General features: G+C 41.8%; 2 protein-coding genes across 2 annotated transcripts; both read left to right on the top strand.

Moving 5' to 3' along the window:
• Positions 1-818: 818 nt before the first annotated feature.
• LOC311173223 (olfactory receptor 1J4-like) lies at positions 819-1,895 on the top strand (the record flags this gene model as incomplete). The annotated part of the gene is made up of 1 exon (XM_084237074.1): positions 819-1,895. One exon carries the CDS (start codon positions 819-821, stop codon positions 1,770-1,772), a length of 954 nt encoding a protein of 317 aa, XP_084093200.1. The 3' UTR covers positions 1,773-1,895.
• Positions 1,896-17,989: 16,094 nt separating this feature from the next.
• On the top strand, positions 17,990-18,940 carry LOC311172792 (olfactory receptor 1J4-like; the record flags this gene model as incomplete). The annotated part of the gene is made up of 1 exon (XM_084236320.1): positions 17,990-18,940. One exon carries the CDS (start codon positions 17,990-17,992, stop codon positions 18,938-18,940), a length of 951 nt encoding a protein of 316 aa, XP_084092446.1.
• Positions 18,941-19,393: the final 453 nt, after the last annotated feature.

The following is a 19,393-nucleotide window of genomic DNA, read 5'->3' as shown; positions in this document are numbered from 1 at the left end:
CTAATGAGGGCTGTGACATCTTTGCCGGGTGACAAATTCTGGTGAGATACACATTGTCATTTCACTAGTTTAACTTATTAGTGATGCTCTTTGCACACCAGGAAATGTACATTTTGTTCCTCAAGGTTAAAATGGGTGTGAGGAGACTGGCTAATTAGGGCAATGGTGAAATTTAAACACAACCTGTATGTAAACATTTTGGCATACTGCCACCTCTTATGTGTTAATTACAAATATTTCACATTATTATTAAAGCCAACAAGGGTTGATCTTGTGTACCCAGGAACATTAACTGTCTTTGATTAGTAAGGACGCTGGCAATTTTACCATAAGCCTGAAACAAATCATAAGCTATTCTATTCCACTTAGTGGGACTCTAACTTTTCTAAGAGGAAATGTCCTGTTTGCCTAGGGATGCCTCTCCCATGATGCTGCCATTCATGCCAGTTATTGATTTTGACCTGGCATGATCTAAAGATGCAAATTCCTTAAATGTAGAGACTGAATTTTCCTGTTTACTATAATGCATTGGGTGCTTTGTATATGCCTGGAACTAGGGTATAGTCTAATACATATTAATATGATAAAGAAAAATGTCCTCTGGTTCCAAGAAGGAAATCTTGTTATTTTGTGAGGGTGTCATGTACCATCAGAGCCTGCTGTCATGGACTGGTTTTCAAGCATCAACCAGTGTGAGTAATAAACAGAGGACTAGTTAAAAATTAACACCTTATGTAAGGAAACATCACTCTAATCATGTGGCTAATTCCAGCCTTCCCTCATTACCCTGTCCTTCCTTCCCAGGAGACATGAGCAACATGAGGTGGGAGAACCAGAGCAGCGTGTCTGAGTTCCTCCTCCTGGGGCTCCCCATCCATCCAGAGCAGCAGGGCCTGTTCTTCGCCCTGTTCCTGGGCATGTACCTGACCACGGTGCTGGGGAACCTGCTCATCATCCTGCTCATCAGGCTGGACTCGCGCCTCCACACCCCCATGTACTTCTTCCTCAGCCACTTGGCCTTCACTGATGTCTCCTTCTCATCTGTCACTGTCCCAAAGTTGCTGTGGAACATGCAGACTAATCACAAGTCCATCCCCTATTCAGGGTGCCTTTCCCAGGCATACTTTTTCTTATTGTTTGCTTGTCTTGACAATTTCCTTCTTGCAGTGATGGCCTATGACAGGTATGTGGCCATCTGTCAGCCCCTCCACTACACCACCATCATGAGGCAGGAGCTGTGTGTCTCCTTAGTTGCAGGGTCCTGGTTTTTATCCAGTCTTCACTCTCTGTTGCACACTCTGCTCTTGGCCCGACTGTCCTTCTGTGGTGACAATACCATCCCACACTTATTCTGTGACCTCCCTACACTCCTGAATTTGAGCTGCTCAGACATCTCCCTCAATGAGTTGGCCATCTTCATTGAGGGAGGAATTCTCATCCTCCTGCCTTTGAGTGGCATCTTGGGCTCCTATATCCGCATTTGGACCACTGTCCTGAGAGACCCCTCTGCTAAGAAATTCCTCAAAGTCCTTTCAACCTGTGGCTCCCACCTCCTTGTTGTGTCTTTATACTATGGGACCATTGGAGAAGTTTACTTTTTCTCCTCATCGTCAACACCCAATAATAAAAAAGTAATTGCCTCTGTGATGTATATGATCATCACCCCCATGCTGAACCCCTTCATCTACAGCCTGAGAAACAGAGACATGAAACGTGCCCTGGAAACAGTTGCTAACAGGGCTAGGTTCCTTATTTCAAAACACTCTATCTGAATATGTTAATAATAATACAGTCCAATGAACAAAGATATTATTACAGCTTGACCAACAGTGAATGTCCCATTGAATCTGGGCTGCCTATAGAGCACAGAGAAGTTGGAGTTTTCCATGATTCTCCTGCTGATACATGCCAGTTTTGTTTACCAAGACTGACTTTAAACAAGGTTCCTTTTCTACCTTGGGAAAAAGCAGAAACATTTATCAAACGTATTTAGTATGATTTTTGGCAATTGGCAGAAAAACTATATTGTGATTATTTTGTTCAACTTGATTGCTTACTTTTAATATGTTTATTGATCTTTTGTAGAAGTGATCATTTAACTAATTAATAAATCAGTATGGTTCTTTGTAAAAAAAAGTAGGATAGAGACTGAAAATAAGGAAAATCCCTGATCCCTATGAGCTCTCTGTCCCTGTCCCAAAAATTAAAAGATGGAGAATGAAAACCACTTGTGGACAAGATATATGTCTTGGAGACAGCAGGTTCCTTCTGTCTGGGCTAGAGAAGCTGCACTTCAGAGTCTGATGCCCAGTGAGCCCCCTGTGTGCAGCCCTGTGCTGGCCTAGAGTATGGGGGGCAGGGGAGGGTTAAAGGCACATCCTCCTTTTTAGAGCTACCATGATGTTGGAGACATGGGAAGGTAAAGTGTCCCCAGTCTAGGGCACATTGTATGCATAAGGAAAACTAGGGATGTGGACTAAACTGGGACGTGTCGCAAGGGAGAACCTTGAGAAAGGTCATCCACGAATGTCCACTGTCTAAAGAGTCTAGAGGAGCAAGGAGCCATCCCACCTGGGGGTGTCTGCTACCAAGTTAAACTGACCTGGTGTAAAACTGTACTGGCTGAGGCCCTCACATTTGTATCACATACTCATGTTGTGTTGTGGAAGTAGCTTTGAAAAATAATGATGAATTGACTGAGTCACTCAACTGACTTGAACTGGCATCAATATCAATGACAATATTCCTCATTGTTGGAATATGCAAAGATAATGACAATAAGGGCTGACATTTATTGGGCATTTATGTGCTTTAGCAAGAGTGATATCTAAAATTTAATAAAATCTTTGCAACTATCATGTTTACTATCTGTACTTTATAATTGATAAACAACACTGAGAGAAGTGACTTTCCTTATTTAGGATGAATAATGAATGACTGACAGAGTCCGGCATAAAGTGCTGTGTGAAATACATTTTGTTTACTTATCAGTATGAATGAAAATTCTTGGACCAATGAGTGACAAATGAGGTCACACAGCTTGTCCAGTGAGGGCTATGACATCAGTTCTGAGTGATAGCTTCTGGTTAGATACATGTTGTCATTTCACTACTTTTATTAAAGATGCTCCTTTGCACACTAGGAAATGTCTCATTTGTTCCTCAACATTAAAATGGGTGTATTGATACTGGTTACTTCAGAAAACAGTGAAATTTAAATAGAAAGTTTGTGCAAGCCCCTCAACATGCTACCTATATATTATGTGCTAGTGACAAATATTTCATACTATTATTAATCTCTGTTTGGGAAATGGGTTGACCTTAGGTGCCCAGGAATATTAAATATCTTTAATCATTAGGATTCTGCCAATTTTACCATAAACTCTTCTGTTCCAATTTAGAGGAATTCTCACCTTTGTAAGAGGAAAATTCCTGTGTACCTACAGATGCTTTTCCCATAATGTTTCCACATCATTCCAGTTATTGACATTGGGCTTGTCCAGATATAAGTATGTAAACCAGCTATAGGCAGAGACTTAATTTCCTGTTTATTATAATGAACTCAGTGCTTTGTGTGGTGCCTGGAACTGGTTATAGTTCAAAATATGCTTCCAAAATAAACAAAAATGCCCTGTGGTTCCATGGAAGGAAATCTTGTTATTTTGAGAGAGAGTAACGTACCATGAGAGCCGGGATATGACAGACTTGTTTTCAAGCAGCAATACGTGTGAACAATAAACACAGGACCAGTTCAAATATAACACTGTTATGTAATAAGGACATCGCTATAATATTTTAGTTAATCCAGCCTTCCTGCTCTTCCCTGTTTCCCTCATTCCCAGCAGAGACACGAGCAACATGAGGTGGGAGAATCAGAGCAGCATGTCCAAGTTCCTCCTCCTGGGGCTCCACATCCTTCCAGAGCAGTGGGGCCTGTTCTTCGCTCTGTTCCTGGGCATGTACCTGACCACGGTGCTGGGGAACCTGCTCATCATCCTGCTCATCGGGCTGGACTCGTGCCTCCACACCCCCATGTACTTCTTCCTCAGCCACTTGGCCTTCACTGATGTGTGTCTCTCATCTGTCACTGTCCTAAAGATGCTGAGAAACATGCACCCTAATCAGAGGTCCGTCCCCTATGCAGGGTGCCTTTCCCAGGCATATTTTTTCTTATTGTTTGGTTGTCTTGACAATATCCTTATTGCAGTGATGGCCTATGATAGGTACGTGACCCTCTGTCAGCCCCTCCACTACAACACTATCATGAGGCAGGAGAATTGTTTGTCTCCTTAGTAGCTGGGTCCTGGCTCTTTTGCTTTCTCTACTCTCCATTGCACACCCTGCTCTTGGCCCAACTGTCCTTCTGTGGTGACATTACCATCCCCCACTTATTCTCCTAAATATAAGCAGCTCAGACAATTCCCTCAATAGTTGATCCTCTTCACTGGGGGTGGGGGGAGGAGGAGGTGATTTCACAGTTCCTTCGAGTGGTGTCTTAGGCTCGTATATCTGGATTTGGACCACCATCCTGAGAGAGCCCTCTGCTAAGAAATTCTTCAGAGTCCTTTCTACCTGTGGCTCCCACTTCCTCATTGTATCTTTATTCCATGGGACCATTGAGGAAGTTTACTTATTTTTCTCATCATCCACCTCCAGTGATAAAAGCGTAACTGGTTCTGTGATATACATGGTAGTCACCCCCATGCTGAACCCCTTCATCTACAGCCTGAAAAACAGATATATGAAATGTGCCCTGGAAACACTGGTTAATCAGACTAAGTTCTTTATGTATAAAGATTCAAGATAAACATGAAATAGCCACTGTTGACATACACCAACTTTCATCAACCAGACTGCCTCAACGATTCTGACATTTTCTTAACAATTCTTGAAGTAGGTGACACCTGATTGCTACATCACAGGTCTTGGATTGAAAAGAAGGGAAGACATGAATTGGCAGGAATGAGGATGGAAAGTCCTTCAGTCCCACCAACTTCGTGAAATCACTGCCTTTCTTCCCTTCACTATCACAGCCCATGGAAGGAGGGAGTCAGAAAGAATACCATAAAAAATTCTGGTAAACTAAATTGAATTTCTAATTTTCAGAACTCTGATATTCCCATAATAAACATTTGATTACTAATAACTTCATTGCTTTTAAGTTGCTTTTATATTAGTTGACCTGCCTTTAATAAATATGTACATTATGCAATTTTGAAAGTTTTCTGTTATCAATAGGTATTTTAATGTGAGATTCTCCAGCCCCCTTGTTCTCAGGGATATTGTCTTGGCACTGAGTTCCTCCTGGGCAATTAAAACATAGAGCCTGCAGGGGGCTTCTCACCAGGATAAAAGTCTTGGTATGAGGAACATACTGGGAAACCAGTATTATGCTGAGAACAGCAGGTAGAGTTTATGGCCAGATTAACATAACCAGCTACACTATCTTAACAAAAAGATAAGTCTGAGTAGAAATTAGAGATAGGATATTTTGATCAGCAGGAATTATGGAGGCCCCCAGGCAACAGCCCCTATTTCTCCCCCCTAGCTTGTGCCAGACAATTATGCATCCCGATACACATCCCCAGCATGTACATTCCTCCATGCACCTGCCCAACTTCTCTGTACCTGATCTTCAATATATATGAGACTGCCCTAAAAAGATGCTGCACTCCTGAGGTATGAGCCTCTCTAGAACTATCTCTCTCTCTCTCTCTCTCTCTCTCTCTCTCTCTCTCTCTCTAATTGGACTTTGAGTTGTCTTTCCTCTGCCCATTGCCTCTCCCAACCCTGCCATCCTGCGAGACAACATTTTTATTTTTAGAAAAGTAGCCAATTCTTTCTAAAAAGGCAATTTTCTGGGGTGCTTGAAATATTCTCTACCTTAACACTAGCAGTAACAATAGATATATACACCCATGTGAAAATTCATCAGGCTATATATTTCAAATGAATGCACTCTGCACCCATGTTAGACAATAATACAATAAGGGAGGGGTAAGAAAAAAACAATATAAACCATGATTTCATGAGTACAACAGTTATGGTGATGTGTGTACATAAATGTATAAAATGGGGAGTGTGTGTTTTACCATTAATATATGTGACCTTTGCAATATGAAAATAACATATATACACATGTAAGACATAAACAATAATATACAGAGGTAAACATTCTATATAAAATGAATGTCATTCTGGTGAAGAAAAGCTCCAAATTTTTCAGCTTGCTTTTTTCATACCTCCCTAATTTTCTCTCTTTTCCTTTTCCATAAAAGAGCTTTACTCTTCTTAAATTACTACCAAGCCTCAGGTGCATAGGTGTGGGGGTGATTACAATGTGCTGATTTGGAAACCATCCTTATTCATATGCTAGAAAAGCTGGAAGAGTGAACTCAACCAAAATTTTAGGAAGAGGTGAAGGTCTAAAATGATAGGCTGAATGAGTCCAATTATTACCAAACTAAGCCACGAGAATTAGCTTATAATAACAGCAACACAAGGATGCTGGAAATCAGAAGACAAAGTAAAGAATCTACATACGGTAAAGATATTTTTCAGTAATCTCTATCAATATCGAATACATTCTTCAAAAGTGAATATGAAATAAAGAAATTTGTAGAAAAACAAATAACAAAATTCTAGCAGACTTATACAAAAGGGTAACACTCTAGATATAAGGTAGTGATTATATGAGTATACTTGAAAATTCACAAAGAATGGAGGACTAATAGAAATTTTCATAATATTGGTAAATATAAAGCTGAATGTTTTCTGAATCAAAAGCATCGATGATAAGAACTGCAACCCCATAAAAAGCTTTCCAGTTTTTCCTTTTTTTTTTTTTTTGATGAAAAGTAACTGATTCTAGTTTTTTGACGGCAATGCAAATAAACTGGAATAGCAAAAGCAGCTTTGACAAGGGGACTAGATGAATCTTTCCCTAATGTATGAGCTGATCATAGACCTATGTAATCAAGTCAGACTCATGTTAGAATAAAGATGAAAAATAGGTCAATAGAACAGAACAGAGCCCATAAACAGATCCATACTGTGTAGACCTTGATACTTCGCAGAGGAGCCAGGGAAATCAGTGATGGAAATCCAGTCTTTTTGCAAAGGACGTTGAGAAACTAAATACTCACAGTTACCAAAATGAGCTTGCAGCTAAATCTTGCCCTGAATATAAAAGGTACAAACAGAAAAGTCTTAAAAATCCTATATTTTTAGAAGAACATATGGGATAAATTCCTGAGATCTTGAGTTAAGCAAAGGTTTCTTATAAAAGCATAAGCACTGAGGTACAGAAAATTGGACTTCAGCACAATTTTTTTAATAATACATTTAAAAGAATAAGACATAAAACACATGGGGAGAAAATACTTCTAAAAATATATGACTCAAGCTGCTCCCCTCAGCAGTGTATTTCAGTCTATCCGCCTGTTCTATTCCCCACTGTGTCTCTGGTGAATGCACTCACACCCCACACCCCTGGCCTATACTCCAGTTCTTGTACACATAGATAAAGAAATCTTTAATATATACATACATATCTGATAAAGTACTGGAAATCAAAATATGTAAAAAAAAAATTTAAAGACTCAGTAACGTGCAAAAAAAATCCAAATTTAAAAATTGGGCAAAATATTTTAACAACCACTTCACCAGATAAATGTTCAGACATGATTAGATGCAAAACATTATGAGTTGATAAAGTGAATGCAAATTAAAATCCCAAAATTATGACTGCACTCCCAGTGGAAGGTTAAATTAAAAAAAACTGGTCATAACAAAAGTTGACCAGCTCTACTAGAGTTTTAAATTTTAAAAACTGACCAATCTAAGGGTCTTGGGGGAATTCAAACCCTCATACACTGTTTGTGAGAGAGAAAAATGATACAACTTGGAAAGAAAGCAGTTTCCTAAAGTATTGACCACATATGTTTGATCCAGCCACTCACTCTTATGTAAATAGCCATTAGAAATGAAAGTCTATGTCCATTCAAAACTGGTTTATTAATGTTCAGCTTAATATTAGTAGACCCAAACAGGAAATAACGCAGTGCTAACTAACATTTGATACACAAGAACTATAATTCAGCAATAAAAATAATTATAGAATATCAACTTAATGAATCTTAAAATAATATGCTAATGAAAATCATCACTAAAAGATAGCACATAGTGTTGATTGCCTTTATATAAACTTCTAGAAGAAGAAATTACAGTGAAAATAAGCATTTGAGGGGGTGTTTGGTTACAGTGATTCAGGCGAAAAAGGGGAACAGTAGGAGGAGGGGTCACAAAGCAGACAGGGGCATTGTCAGAGGTGACAGCTCTATTTTATTATGCTTTTAGGAATAATGTGTATGTCAAAACTGAACAAATTGTACATGTTAAATATATACATTTTAATTTGTTTTGATTATTAAAAAAGAAAAAAGACTGAGATGTAGTTAACTTGAACAGTCCTGTGCTTATTGAAGATATTTAATTTTTGATTAAAATTTTCTTAAAAAGAAAAGTTAAGGCATGGAACTTCATGGGTGATTCTATCAAACATATTTAATGAAGAAAGAGTACCTCACTATTTTACTGAATTTAGGGTCATCAGAATTACTTGTAGAGCCCAACACCCTGTGCTGTCTGACCAGGCACTGGCTTCATCAGTGCTGGAGGGGACTAGGTCATCCAGCTCCTCAGGAGAGACTATGAACAACCCAGGGGCCCCAGATACCTGGGACACACTCTCAGGTGACTCCACCAGCTCAGTCCCTCCAGCCTCTAGGCAGGCTCCTCCCTTGGGTTTGGCAGAAACTAGAGACAATTAAGTGACTGTCTTTCCTTAACCAGGAGCTCAGGGACCTTGTCCTTGTCTTCTCAGTGGTTTATAAAGTCGTGTCCTCCTGGCTGTTCTCTGGTATCAAGAACAAAGAAGCTCAGGAGGTGATGGACTCACAGAGGATGTCTTCTCACTATTTATTGTTGGTCTTCCCAAAAGCAGCCAAGGATTCAGACAATGATTAGAAGGTTCCTGATGTAAGAAGGAATGACACAGGCCAGAGTGGGTAGAGGACTATAGGTGAGCAGAGTGTGTCTCAATGCTCAGAGGTCAGCATGTGCCCTCCATGTATGTCTGTGTGTGATGGAGGAGGGTGAATGTTTGTCTGTGACTGCTGTGTCTCTGATGAGTGAGGGGTAGAAGAGAAGAGAGAAAACAGAAGAGATGAGGAACAGTAAGACAAAGGTGGAGTGGTGGAAAGGGAAATAGAAGACAGGAAGAGCTGGAGAGAGATAAATGTCACATCCTGACTCTTTTCCTCTCTTTGGCCCACACTCAAGCACCAACTCATCCCCCATTACGCAAGTGGGGACCACTGCTGAGTGTGACCTGCAGTGTCTTCGTCAGGCCTATGATCTCAAACATCTGCCCTCTCTCCTCTATCACTCCCCACGTTCACCTCTGGTTACTCAGCACAGGTAAGTAAAGAGATTGCACAGGGCAGAGTAGAAGATGCACTCCCTGCTCTGGTGCAGGAGGCTCCTGCTTTTATCCACAAGCAGCAGGGGAGGGAGGATCTGAAACTGTTATGGAGTCAGCGTTAGGTGTGATCTTGTGTTTTCCGTAAGGTTACATGTGCACGTCACTCCAAGGTTTAGTGTGTGTGTTGCTCTTTATATACAGGTGGTGTTTTGGGAGGTCTGTGCCACTGCATGGGTCCCACACGCCTCCCTCACTACTGACACCTTAGTGGCCATCCACAATAGTCATGCTCTGCATTGAGAGGAAGGGTCACTTGCGTCCCCATCACTGGGCAATGTCACACACTAATGGATGGGACCTCAGTCCTGACGGTGGGTCCCATTGGAGCCCAGTCCTCATCAGGTCCTTATGTTTGCTCTCTGACATTCAGATCCCTCCCTTGGAAAGGAGGGGTAACTACCCCCACATACAGTACTGTTTTAAGGACTAAAAGAGCCAATGATCATACACCATCCAGCACCTGGTTCATGAGTGGTGCTCAGTAAAGAGGATTCTTATTATCCTTTCAAAGCCAGTGTCAGTTAGGAAGATCCTACCTCATCGCTTGTCTGTGCAGGATTAGGAGAAGGATAGAAAAGCAGTCCCTGCACACCTCACACAACCTGGAGCAAACAGACCTGATCCTTCTATGGCTCTGGACCCAGTGCCTTCCTCACAAATCATCCCCCACCTCCACCAAATCAATTTCCTGGTTGGCCCAGGTGGTTCCTGCTTGTTTTCTCTGTCTCTCAGTGAGGCTGACACAGCACACGTCAGTAGGCAGCCAGGCCTCCACATGGGGGTGCAGACACTGTCCTCTCAGTGGCCATGAACCAAGATAAGCAGAGTCCTCTGCAAGTTCATGGTCCCTGAGGAGGCCTTGCTGTCCACTCTGCTACTTGAGTGAGTCAGAAACCTTCAGCCTCTGTCTCTCTCTCTCTCTCTCTCTCTCTCTCTCTCTCTCTCTCTCTGTGTGTGTGTGTGTGTGTGTATGTGCGCGCGTGTGTGTGTGTGTGTGTGTGTGTGATCCTAACCTCCAACTCATGGCCAAAGGAAGAGCGACTCTGGAAACTACCATCAGTGAACTCAGCAACATCATTGGTCATTATATCTTTTTTCCTGAATTTTACCATATTTATGAAATGAAGGGAATATTTTCTTAATGTACCATCAACAACTGGCTATGTATCAACTTTTTGTGGGAAAGCACTTTATTTTACACATCAATATGACTGAAAACTATTGGGCCAAGGAGTGACAAATGAGGTCACAAAGCTTGCCCAATTTGGGCTATGACATCTTTGCTGAGTGGTGTATTCTGGTTAGACACATACAGTCATTTCACTGCTTTTACTTATTAGTGATACTCCTTTGCACAAAGGGAAATGTTTATTTTGTTTCTCATTGTTAAAATGGGTGTGATAATACTGGTTAATTAGGCAATGGTGAAACTTAATACAAAGTGTGTGTAAGCCCTCTGCCATACTGCCTACATGTCATGTGTTAATGACAAATATTATACACTATTATTAATCTCTGCTTGGGACCGTGGGTCGACTTTGAGTGCCAAGGGATATTAAATATATTTGATCAGTAAGGATTCTGCCAATTTTGCTGTAATCCTGAAACAAACAATTAGCTACTCTATGCCAACTTCGAGTGATTCTCAACTTTTTAAGAGGAAATGTCCTGTGTGTCTGTGGTTACCTATCCCATGATGTAGGCAAATCATGCAGTTATGGATGTTTGACCTGGGGTGATATAAAGATATAAACTCCTTATATGTAGACACTGAATTTCCTTTTTATTGTAATGCCTCTGTGCTTGGAACTAGGTTATAATCAATACATACCCATAGGATAAAGAAAAATGCCCTATGGTAACATGGAAGGAAATCTTGTTATTTTGTGAGGGTGTCAAGTACCATGGGAGCTCAGACATGATAGGCTGGTTTTCAAATATCAACAAGTATAAGCAATAAACAGAGGACTAGTTAAAAATTAACACCATCATGTAATAAAGACATCCCTACAGTCTTGTCGCTAATTACAGGCTTCCTGTGTTTCCCTGATTCCTTCATTCCCAGCATAGACATGAGCAGCATGAGGTGGAACAACCAGTGCAGTGCGTCCGAGTTCCTCCTCCTGGGGCTCCCCATCCATCCAGAGCAGCGGGGCCTGTTCTTTGCCCTGTTCCTGGGCATGTACCTCACCACAGTGCTGGGGAACCTGCTCATCATCCTGCTCATCAGGCTGGACTAGTGCCTCCACACCCCCATGTGCTTCTTCCTCAGCCACTTGGCCCTCACTGATGTGTCCTGCTCATCTGTCACTGTCCCAAAGCTTCTGTGGAACTAGCAGACTAATCAGAAATCCATTCTCTATGCAGCATGCATTTCCCAGACGTATTTTTTCTTATTGTTTGGTTGTCTTGATAATTTTCTTCTTGCAGTGATGGCCTATGACAGGTACGTGGCCATCTGTCAGCCCGTCCACTACACCACCGTCATGAGGCAGGAGCTGTGTGTCTCCTTAGTAGCTGGATCCTTTTCTTTTGCAGCCTCCACTCTCTGTTGCACACTCTGCTCTTGGCCCGACAGTCCTTCTGTAGTGACAATAGCATCCCCCAGTTTTTCTGCGACATCTCTGCACTCCTGAAGATGAGCAGCTCAGATGTCTCCCTCAATGAGTTGTTAATCCTCACTAAGGGAGGAACACTCGTCATCCTACCATTGAGTGGCATCTTGGGCTCCTATATTGGGATATGGACCACTGTCCTGAGAGACTCCTCTGCTAAGAAATTCTTCAAAGTCCTTTCTACCGGGGGCTCCCACCTCTTCGTTATGTCTTTGTACTATGGGACTGCTACAGAAGTTTACTTTTTCTCCTCATCATCCACCTCCAGTGATAAAAACATAATTGCATCTGTAATGTTTATGATAGTCACCCCCATGCTGAACCCCTCATCTACAGCCTGAGAAACAGAGACATGAAACGTGCCCTGGAAACACTTGTGAATTGGGCTAAGTTCCTTATGTCAAAAGTCTTGATCTGAATATTGTAATAACATCACAGAGGAGCAAGGGAAATCAGTGGATAAATACAGTCTTACTGCAAAAGAGGTTGAGGAACTGATACCCAGAATCACCAAAACAAACTTCCAACAAACTTGGCCCTGAATATAAAATGTAAAAGTATAAAACAGAAAATAGTCTTAAATATAAAAACTTACATTATAAAATTTTTAGAACATATGGGATAAAATCCTGCACTCATGGGTTACGCAAAGGTTTCTTATAAAAGCACAATCACTGCAATTCAGAGTAGACGGTACCGAAAATTGGACTTCGTCATGCTTTTCTGAGAAGCACTTTTAAAAGAATGAGACTATAAAACACATGGGGAGAAAATACTTCTAAGTAATCTATCTGATGAAATACTTGAAATCAAAATATGTAAAAAAATCTTTCAAAATCTCAACTTGGTTATAAAAATTACAGTTTCCAAATTGGGCAAAAGATTTGAACAAATGCTTCACCAAATAAATATGCAGACATGATTAGCTGCTCCACATTATTAAAGATCAAGTAAATGCAAATTAAAATCCCCAAGTGTCATCACTGCACTCCCAGTGGAATGGTAAATTCACAAAACTGGCCTAACAAAAGTTGACAAGATCTACCAGATTGTTGAGACACTGCCCAATCTAAGTATATACTGGTCATACACAGTTTGAGAGAGTGAAAATGACATGACAACTTTCTTAAAATGTTGACTGTCCACGTGTCATTTGATCCTGCTGTTAGGTCAGAACCCTTCAGAAATGTGTCTATGTCCATTCAACATAGACACAGAGATATAAATTTGGCGTAATATTAATAGCTCCAAGGGGAAAATGACCCAGTGTTAGCCACAGTCAGGGGTTGTCAGGCTACAGTGAAAGAGGTAAAAATGGCTGTGAAGCAGGAGGGGTCACAGGTGGGACAGGACCCTCTTCACAGGTGTTGGGTGGTATCTCTAGTTACATGATGCTATCAAAAATGAATGTGTATGTCAAAACTAAACAAAATGTGCATTTTAAATATACACTTTAATGTGTCAATTATAAACAAACAATTTAAAAGAATGAGATGTAGTTAACTTGAAAAGTCTGATACCAATTAGAGAAATTTAATTTTTCATTAAAATATCCTTACAAAGTAAAGTTTAGGTACAGATACCAATATAGGATATTTTTATCAAACATATTTAATGAACAAATAGTAGCAATTTATGGTTTTGGCAACTGGCAGAAATATTATACTGCAATTATTTTATTCAAATTGATTTCTTTTAATATGTTCATTGATCTTTTGTAGAATTGGTCACTTGACTAATTTATAAATCAGCCTGGTTTGATAAAAAAATAGAAACTTGAAATAAGGAAAGTCCCTAGTATCGATGAGCTCTCTGTCCCTGACCCCAAAATTAAAAGATGGAGAAATAAAACCACTTGTGGACAAGATACCTGTCTTGGCCACCACAGGCGTCCTTCTGTCTGAACGAGAGAAGCTGCATTTAAGAGTCTGAGGCCCAGGGAGCCCCCTGTGTGTGCAGCCCTGTGCTGGCCAGGGGTGGGTGGGAGAGGGGTGGGTTAAGTGGCACAGCCTCCCTCCAAGAGGTGCCATGACTTTGGGCACATAGGAAAGCAACGTGTCCCCAGCTGTAGGGCACATTATATGCTTAACAAAAAAGAGGGGCATGGACTGATGTGGGCAAGCTGTGTAGGGGAGAACCTTGAGAAGGGTCCTGCACTAATGGCCACTTTCTTAAGAGTCCAGAGGAGCACAGAGCCATGCAGCCTGGGGTGTCCCTTTACATGTTTACCTGGGGGCACATGGCTGGCTGATGTACTGAACTGTGTATCACAGGGTTGTATTGTTCTGTGGGGGGAGCTTAGGTCTTTTCAAGGAGAAGCAGGTCTTGAAAAATTGAAATTTGAAAACAAATTTATAACTGATTGAGTCATTCAAAAACCATCAATAATGTAACATCAAGATATTTATTCAAGATTATAGATATGTTTATCTTTGCTGGAATACACAAAGATAATGGCATAGGAGTTGATATTTAATGTGCACTTGATGCTTTATCATGAATGATTTCATACAGCCTTAAAACATGTATATTAACACCATTAGTATCTGCATTTATAACAGGTAACACAAGGCTGAGAGAAGTTATTTATTTAGGGTCAACAATGGGTGACTGAAAGCCCAGAGCATTAGTTACACTGGCCTTGGAGGACATCATGCCAGCGGCTACGTGGTTAGAACTACAGGCAGAGAGGAGCACAGGGTCCCCTGACACCTGGGACACCCTCTCAGGTGACTCCACCAGCAAAGTCCTTCCAGCCTCTATGCAGGCTCCTCCCCAAGGTCGGGCAGGAACTAGAGACAATTAAGAGCTGTCTTTCCTAAACCAGAAGCTCAGGGACCTTGTCCTTATCCTCTCAGTGGTTTATAAAGTCGTGTCCTCTTGGCTGTTCTCTGGCATCAAGAACAAAGAAGCTCAGGAGGCGATGGACTCACAGAGGATGTCTTCTCACTATTTGTTGCTGGTCTTCCCAACAGCAGCCGAGGACTCAGACACTGATTAGAAGGTGCCTGATGTAAGAAGGAATGAGACAGGCCAGAGTGGGTGGGGGATTCTAGGTGAGCGGAACGTGTCTCTGTGCTTGGAGGTCAGATGTGCCCTCCATACAGATCTGTGTGTGGTGGAGTGGATGGATGTTTCTGTGTGTGATTGCGGTGTCTCTGATGAGAGACGGGGAGAAGAGGGAAGAGAAAAAAGAGAGAAGACAGAAGTGAAGAGATCAGAAACAGTAAGATAAAGAGAGAGGGGCGAAGGGAAATAGACCTAAGAGAGGAAGAATTGGGGAGAGATAAATGACACCACCTGGGCTCAAGCACCAGCTGGGCCCCCATTAAGCACAAGGGGACCACTGCTAAGTGATCTGCAGTCTCTCTTTAAATCCTTTCATCTCAAAATCTGCTCTGTCCTCTCCATAATTTCCACACTTTTCCTTCTGGCTACTCATCACAGGTAAGTAAAGAGTTGCAGATGTAAGTAGAGATGTGCTCCCCGCTATGGAGCAGGAGGTTCCTGCATTTATCTATGAGCAACAAACAGGGTAAAGAGGACTCGAAATTGTTAAGAGTCAAGTGTCAGGTGTAATCTTGTATTTTCTTTGATTATATATGCATGTTACACCAAGGTTTAGTGTGCACGCGTGTGTGTGTGTGTGTGTGTGTGTGTTTCTTGATGTTTATATACAGGTGGTATTTGTGGGATGGTTCCTCCACTGCATGGGGCCAAGATGCCTCCCTCATTACACTATAGTGGCCATCCACAGGGGTCATGCTCTACATTGAGAGGAAGGTCTCCCCCACTGGGCTGGTGTCACATACTAATAGATGGGGCCTCCGTGTCTGCAGGAGGTCCACTGGGTCCAGTATTTATCTGGTCCTTACATGTTTGCTCTCTGGCATTCAGCTCCCTCCCTGGGAAAGGAGGGGTAACTACTCCCACACACAGTGCTGTTTTGAGGACTAAATAAGGCAACACACACATTCTCCAGCACCAGGCCTGGTTCATGATTTGTGCTCAGTAAACACGAGGACTCTTATCATATTTGACAGATCAAAATTTGTGTCATGGATGTTTCTCCATCACTTTTAAGGCAACACAGGTAGTTGTGCAAGAAAAAAGGTACCAGGATGACACTCACAAACCTGGAGCACATGGCCTGATAGACCCAGGGCTCGGGACCCCGCACCTTCCTCACAAGCCCTTCCCTAATCAAGGACCCGGTTGGTCCAGTTGTTTCCTGCTTGTTTTTGTTTTCTCAGTAAGGCTGGCACAGCACACATCAGTGGGCATCCAGGCCTCCACATGGGGGTCCAGACACTGTCATCTCAGTGGCCATGAACCAAGATAAGGAGAGCCCTGAGCAAAATCATGGTCCATGAGGAGGCCTTGCTGTCCTGCTCTGCTACTTGAGTGAGTAGGTCAAGATTCCTTCCTTAACATATGACCGTGTGTGTGTGTGTATGTGTATGTGTAATACTAACCTCTAACCTCACTGCCAAAGAAATGTTGAGCCTGGACTCTGCCTGTGTTCATCTACATATTGGGTTGTTGTTTCATGTCATTTATGAAATGAAGAAACAGTATTTTCCTAATGTATCATACAATCTCTAGATATATTTCCACCTTTTGAAAATTAAAATGAGACAGCCTCTCCAATGGTGCAGCAGGTTGAGCACAGTGCTGTAAATCTGTCCACTGCCTCTGCAGTGTGGCTTCAATTCCCGGCCAGCCCTGGAGATACCTACATGGTGTGGCAGACCTCTCTTGCCTTGCCTGCTGCTCCCCTCAGCAGTGCTTTTGGTGCATCTGCCTGTTCTGCTCCCTGCAATGTCTCTGGTGAATCCTCTCATCCTCCCATGCCTCTGGCCTGTACCCCAGCTATGTATAAATAAATAAATCTTAAAAAAAAAGAAAATTAAAATGAGAGCCCTTTGTGAATTGTACAATGGTAAAGGTGGTTGATAACTCTCAGACCAACAGAGTGATAAATGGTCACTCAGAGATTTTTTAGAGAGACACTCTCTACTCTTAGGAGGGATATGCTATTCATGCAGAGGGATTCTCTCAGATTTATGTTGTCAATCATTTGCTATACTTAAGAGTATGTAACTTTGCACAAACTGAAAATGTATATTTTGCTCCTCATAGTTAAAACAGATATTATAGTGCTAGTTCATTTTGCTATATGAGGTTTCAAGTAGAAAGTGTATGTAAAACCTTAGGCAGAATGTCAGATATAGCATGTTAGTGATACATTTTTGACATTATTAAGGCTGGTTTGGGACACCTGAGTCGACACTATCTTAAAAGGGAATATTAAATATGTCTAATAAGTAAGGATTCTGCCTTTTCACAGTAAGACTGTCACAAATTCTTAGCACTGCTATTACAATTTAGGGAGTTATTGTATTTTAAATAGGGAATTACTGAAGTCTGTGTCATGCTTCTCTCGTAATTTTGCTATGTCATTCAAGTTTGACTTTTGATTAGCATGATATACCATGCAAAATCCTTGCATGTTAAAATTTTGCATTTCTTGTTCAGTGCCTTTCTGTCTTCCCTGGGACAAGGCTGACATTCAATAATAATTGTGGAATAGAGAAAACATACTCTGATTTCATGGAAGGCAATAGTGTTGGATATAGTGAGGGTGTAATGACCCAAGGAAGCTCTAGTGTGAGAGACTGTGGCAAGCATCAACAAGTATGAGCCAAAAACAGAGGTCTAGTTAAAAATTAACTACCTCATGTAAAGAGGACATTGTTATATTTTTATGGCTACTTCTAAGATGTCTACCTCTGCCCTTTTCCTTCTTTCCCAGCAGACACATGAGTAACATGAGGTGGGAGAACCAGAGCAGCGTGTCCGAGTTCCTCCTCCTGGGGCTCCCCATCCGTCCAGAGCAGCGGGGCCTATTCTTCACCCTGTTCCTGGGCATGTACCTGACCACGGTGCTGGGGAACCTGCTCATCATCCTGCTCATCAGGCTGGACTCCCACCTCCACACCCCCATGTACTTCTTCCTCAGCCACCTGGCCCTCACTGATGTCTGCTTCTCATCTGTCACTGTCCCTAAGATGTTGATGATCATGCGCACTAATCACAAGTCCATCCCATATGAAGGGTGCATCTCCCAGATGTATTTTTTCATATTGTTTGGTTGTCTTGACAATTTCCTTCTTGCGGTGATGGCCTATGACAGGTACGTGGCCATCTGTAAGCCCCTCCACTACACCACCATCATGAGGCAGCAGCTGTGTGTCTCCTTAGTAGCTGGGTCTTTTTTTTTCTGCAGTCTCCACTCTCTATTGCACACCCTGCTCTTGGCCCCACTGTCCTATTGTGGTAACAATACCATCCCCCACTTATTCTGTGACCTCACTACACTCCTGAAGATGAGCTGCTCAGACATCTCCCTCAATGAGGTGGTCATTTTCATTGAGGGAGGGATGATTATCATCGTTCCATTGAGTGGCATCTTGGGCTCCTATATCCGGATTTGGACCACTGTCCTGAGAGACCCCTCAGCTAAGAAATTCCTCAAAGTTCTTTCTACCTGTGGCTCCCACCTCCTCGTTGTGTCTTTATACTATGGGACCATTGTTGAAGTTTACTTTTTCTCATCATCCACCTCGAATGATAAAAATATAACTGCTTCTGTGATGTATATGATAGTCACCCCTATGCTGAACCCCTTCATCTACAGCCTGAGAAACAGAGACATGAAACGTGCCCTGGAAACACTGGTTAAGCGGGCGAAGTCCCTTATGTCAAAAGACTCAAGATGATCATGTCAATGATCACTCACTCTGCTGACAGACACCAGCTTTCATCAACCAAACTGCCTGAATTATTCTGACATTGTCTTAACAGTTCTTGGAATACTGATGCCTGATTGCAACATGCACAGGTCTTAGTGTCAGAGAGTAGGGAGGATGGGAACTGGCAGAATTGAAAAAGGAAAGTCCTGCAGTCCCGCCAACTCCATGAAATCCTGGCCTTTCTACCCTTGGCTGCTCACAGTCAATGGAGGGAGGGAGATGGAAAGAATATCAAAAAAATTCTGCTAACATAAATTGCATTGCCATTTCTTAGAACTCTGACAGTCCCATAATAAACTCTGGATAACTCATAACTTCATTTCCTTTTAGGTTGAGTTTAACTGGGTTGACCTGCCTTAATAAATATGTACAATGATGCAATTTTGAAATTTTTCCGTTAATTGTGAGTTATTTTTGAGC

The sequence above is a fragment of the Talpa europaea genome (assembly GCF_964194135.1).
Source record: "Talpa europaea genome assembly, chromosome: 7".
Taxonomy (NCBI): domain Eukaryota; kingdom Metazoa; phylum Chordata; class Mammalia; order Eulipotyphla; family Talpidae; genus Talpa; species Talpa europaea.
Note: the sequence above shows the minus strand (reverse complement) of the source record. Positions and strands in the feature narration are given on the sequence as shown.